The 2256-nt window shown below is 35.6% G+C and overlaps 1 protein-coding gene across 1 annotated transcript; it reads left to right on the top strand.

The window, feature by feature from the left end:
- Positions 1-580: 580 nt before the first annotated feature.
- On the top strand, positions 581-2246 carry LOC105315814 (gamma-aminobutyric acid type B receptor subunit 2-like; the record flags this gene model as incomplete). Its single annotated transcript, XM_011410568.2, has 7 exons — positions 581-793; positions 857-991; positions 1040-1210; positions 1257-1349; positions 1635-1700; positions 1744-1926; positions 1988-2246. Coding segments are annotated over 7 exons (1120 nt in total), but the record flags the coding sequence as incomplete, so codon positions are not given.
- Positions 2247-2256: the final 10 nt, after the last annotated feature.

The raw sequence follows: 2256 nt of genomic DNA, 5'->3' as shown, positions 1-2256 counted from the left end.
ACTCTAATATGCCGGATAATAATAATAATACTATTATAGACCTCTTCAGGTGAGATTGACGGTGGCCTATGAATATCATTACTGTTTATTACGGTATCCACCTACGGTGATAAGTGGCCGCCATTTTGGACGGCAAGATTCAATGGAGGATGAATGAAGAAAAGGCAAAACTGATTCTTTTCTTTGGCATGGAGCTTTTTCAAGCTACAAAAGCTGGTTGGAGGAAAGAATGGTCGCTGCTATGCATCTCCTAAAAGGGATTTGGTGCAATATGAAGCATATTCTTTATTACAGCTTGCTTTCTGCATTAGCCCATTCATACTCCATATAAAGTTGCCGTCCACGAAAATTATTTCAGAGTCAGCCAGGCCCAGTCACGCCCCTTGCCGTATATCATTCTTTGACGTAATTCATTCTCACTCAAAGAGGTCTATAGTCGAGATTATAGTAAAACACGTCCAATAAAACTTTCATGACTACAGAAATAAAAGGGGAAATTCACGTAATATTTTATTCTTAGCAATGTCTGCAAATACGTTACCATTGCTTCTTCTCTTCTTTTATGTGGTGAGAACCCCAGGGCCAGAGCTCCTACCTGAACTGTAGCATAGACGCAAGATATCCTCTTCGTTTCGTTGGATTCTTTCCGTGTCTCAACCAATGGGATGAAGTGGGAGACTGTGATAGGCTAACCCTCACTGCAGTGGAAAGAGCTATAGCAGAAATCAACCAAGACACCAACATATTGAGATGCTTTAAAATAGAAGTGCTCCCCATTACTGATCCAATTCAGGTAAAATTGCATATTGCAAGCTAATTGAGACAGCCATATTGATGTTCCTTATGATTATTATAGAACCCAACTGAAATAATTAAGTTTTTATATGAGAAGCACAACAATCTACCTATTCATGGTGTTATTGGACCTTACCATCCTGAAAGTGCTGAAATGTTTGCTTATATTTTTGGACATTATCTGAGTACATTACAGGTATTGAACAGTTATCAAAAAACCTAATTGTATACTTTTACACTTTAGATTTCTTATTCAGTGACTAGTGTACTACTTGATGACAATGAAAGATATCCTTATTTTCACACTACAATTCCAAATGATAAGTATTTTGGTGTTATTATAAGTAAGCTACTGGATCACTTCAGATGGGGGAGAGTGGCTATTATATCGACACTTGATGAAGAAAGTGAATTGGTAAGAATCATTCTCACGTTTTCATTTTAAATATTTGATACAATAGGCAATATCTAAAAAACTTAAGCTTGACAATAAGCGAGTTCATCTTTTCAATCCTTTTTTGAACTCTACTGAAAGTATTCTTAACTTTTCGAAGGTAATGTAATTATATGCAAGAGTAACCCTGATATGAATACAGTACCCATAAAACTGTTTTCCTGGATAATTCATTGTCAATATTTCCTCTACCAATCCTTAATATTCCTTGTGGGAGTGAATTACCCATGCATCTGTTGTGGTTTGGCCCATTCCATCATCAGTACTATGTAAATGTCCCCATACACTAGGCAATATGTTGCTTGCAACATTTGTGGTTACTTTGATCTTGTAAGCAACATGATGCCTAGTGTATGGTGTCCTTATGTTTATTTATACATAAAAGGAGGATGATTTTAGAATATTTCTTGCTATCATGGACCCAAGGACAGCAAGAAATTTAATTTGCCAGGTAGACATATATATTCTCGCTCCTATATTCAATTTATTGTCAGGCTTATCATGCTGGTCTTACTACTGCTAAATATGCATGGATATTGCATGGCATGACTAATCCTAATTGGTGGAGAGTAGAAGATGTAAATTCAACTGATTGTACTAACAATGAAATGAAGGAAGCCCTTGAATCAGCTCTGTTTGTTGACATGCAAACATCTACGCTGCCAAAGATGAACTATGTAAATTATGCATACGAATTTTAAGTCAAAGCAATGATTGCATGTGTTTAATTTGATACAGGAAGAAAGAAATGCTATATCAGGAATTTTAAACAACAATGGATCACTAACAGAGGCTGAGTTTTATTCTCTCTTACATTCAAAAGTATTCAATGCTTATGATGCTGCTAGAATACTTGCTCTAACGTGGAATGTGACCATTAATAATTATACCACAGAGGAATTACATAATCTTCTTAATCAATCCTGGAAGATTTCAAATTCAAATCAAAGTAAAACTCTAGTACAAAAACTCCAGCACAATTTATTCAATTTTGTCAGCCCATATAC

The sequence above is a fragment of the Amphimedon queenslandica genome, unplaced genomic scaffold, assembly GCF_000090795.2.
Source record: "Amphimedon queenslandica unplaced genomic scaffold, v1.1 AMPQUscaffold_7884_Cont20169, whole genome shotgun sequence".
Lineage (NCBI taxonomy): Eukaryota > Metazoa > Porifera > Demospongiae > Haplosclerida > Niphatidae > Amphimedon > Amphimedon queenslandica.
The sequence above is the reverse complement of the archived record's forward strand: the minus strand, read 5'-3'. Positions and strand labels throughout refer to the sequence as shown.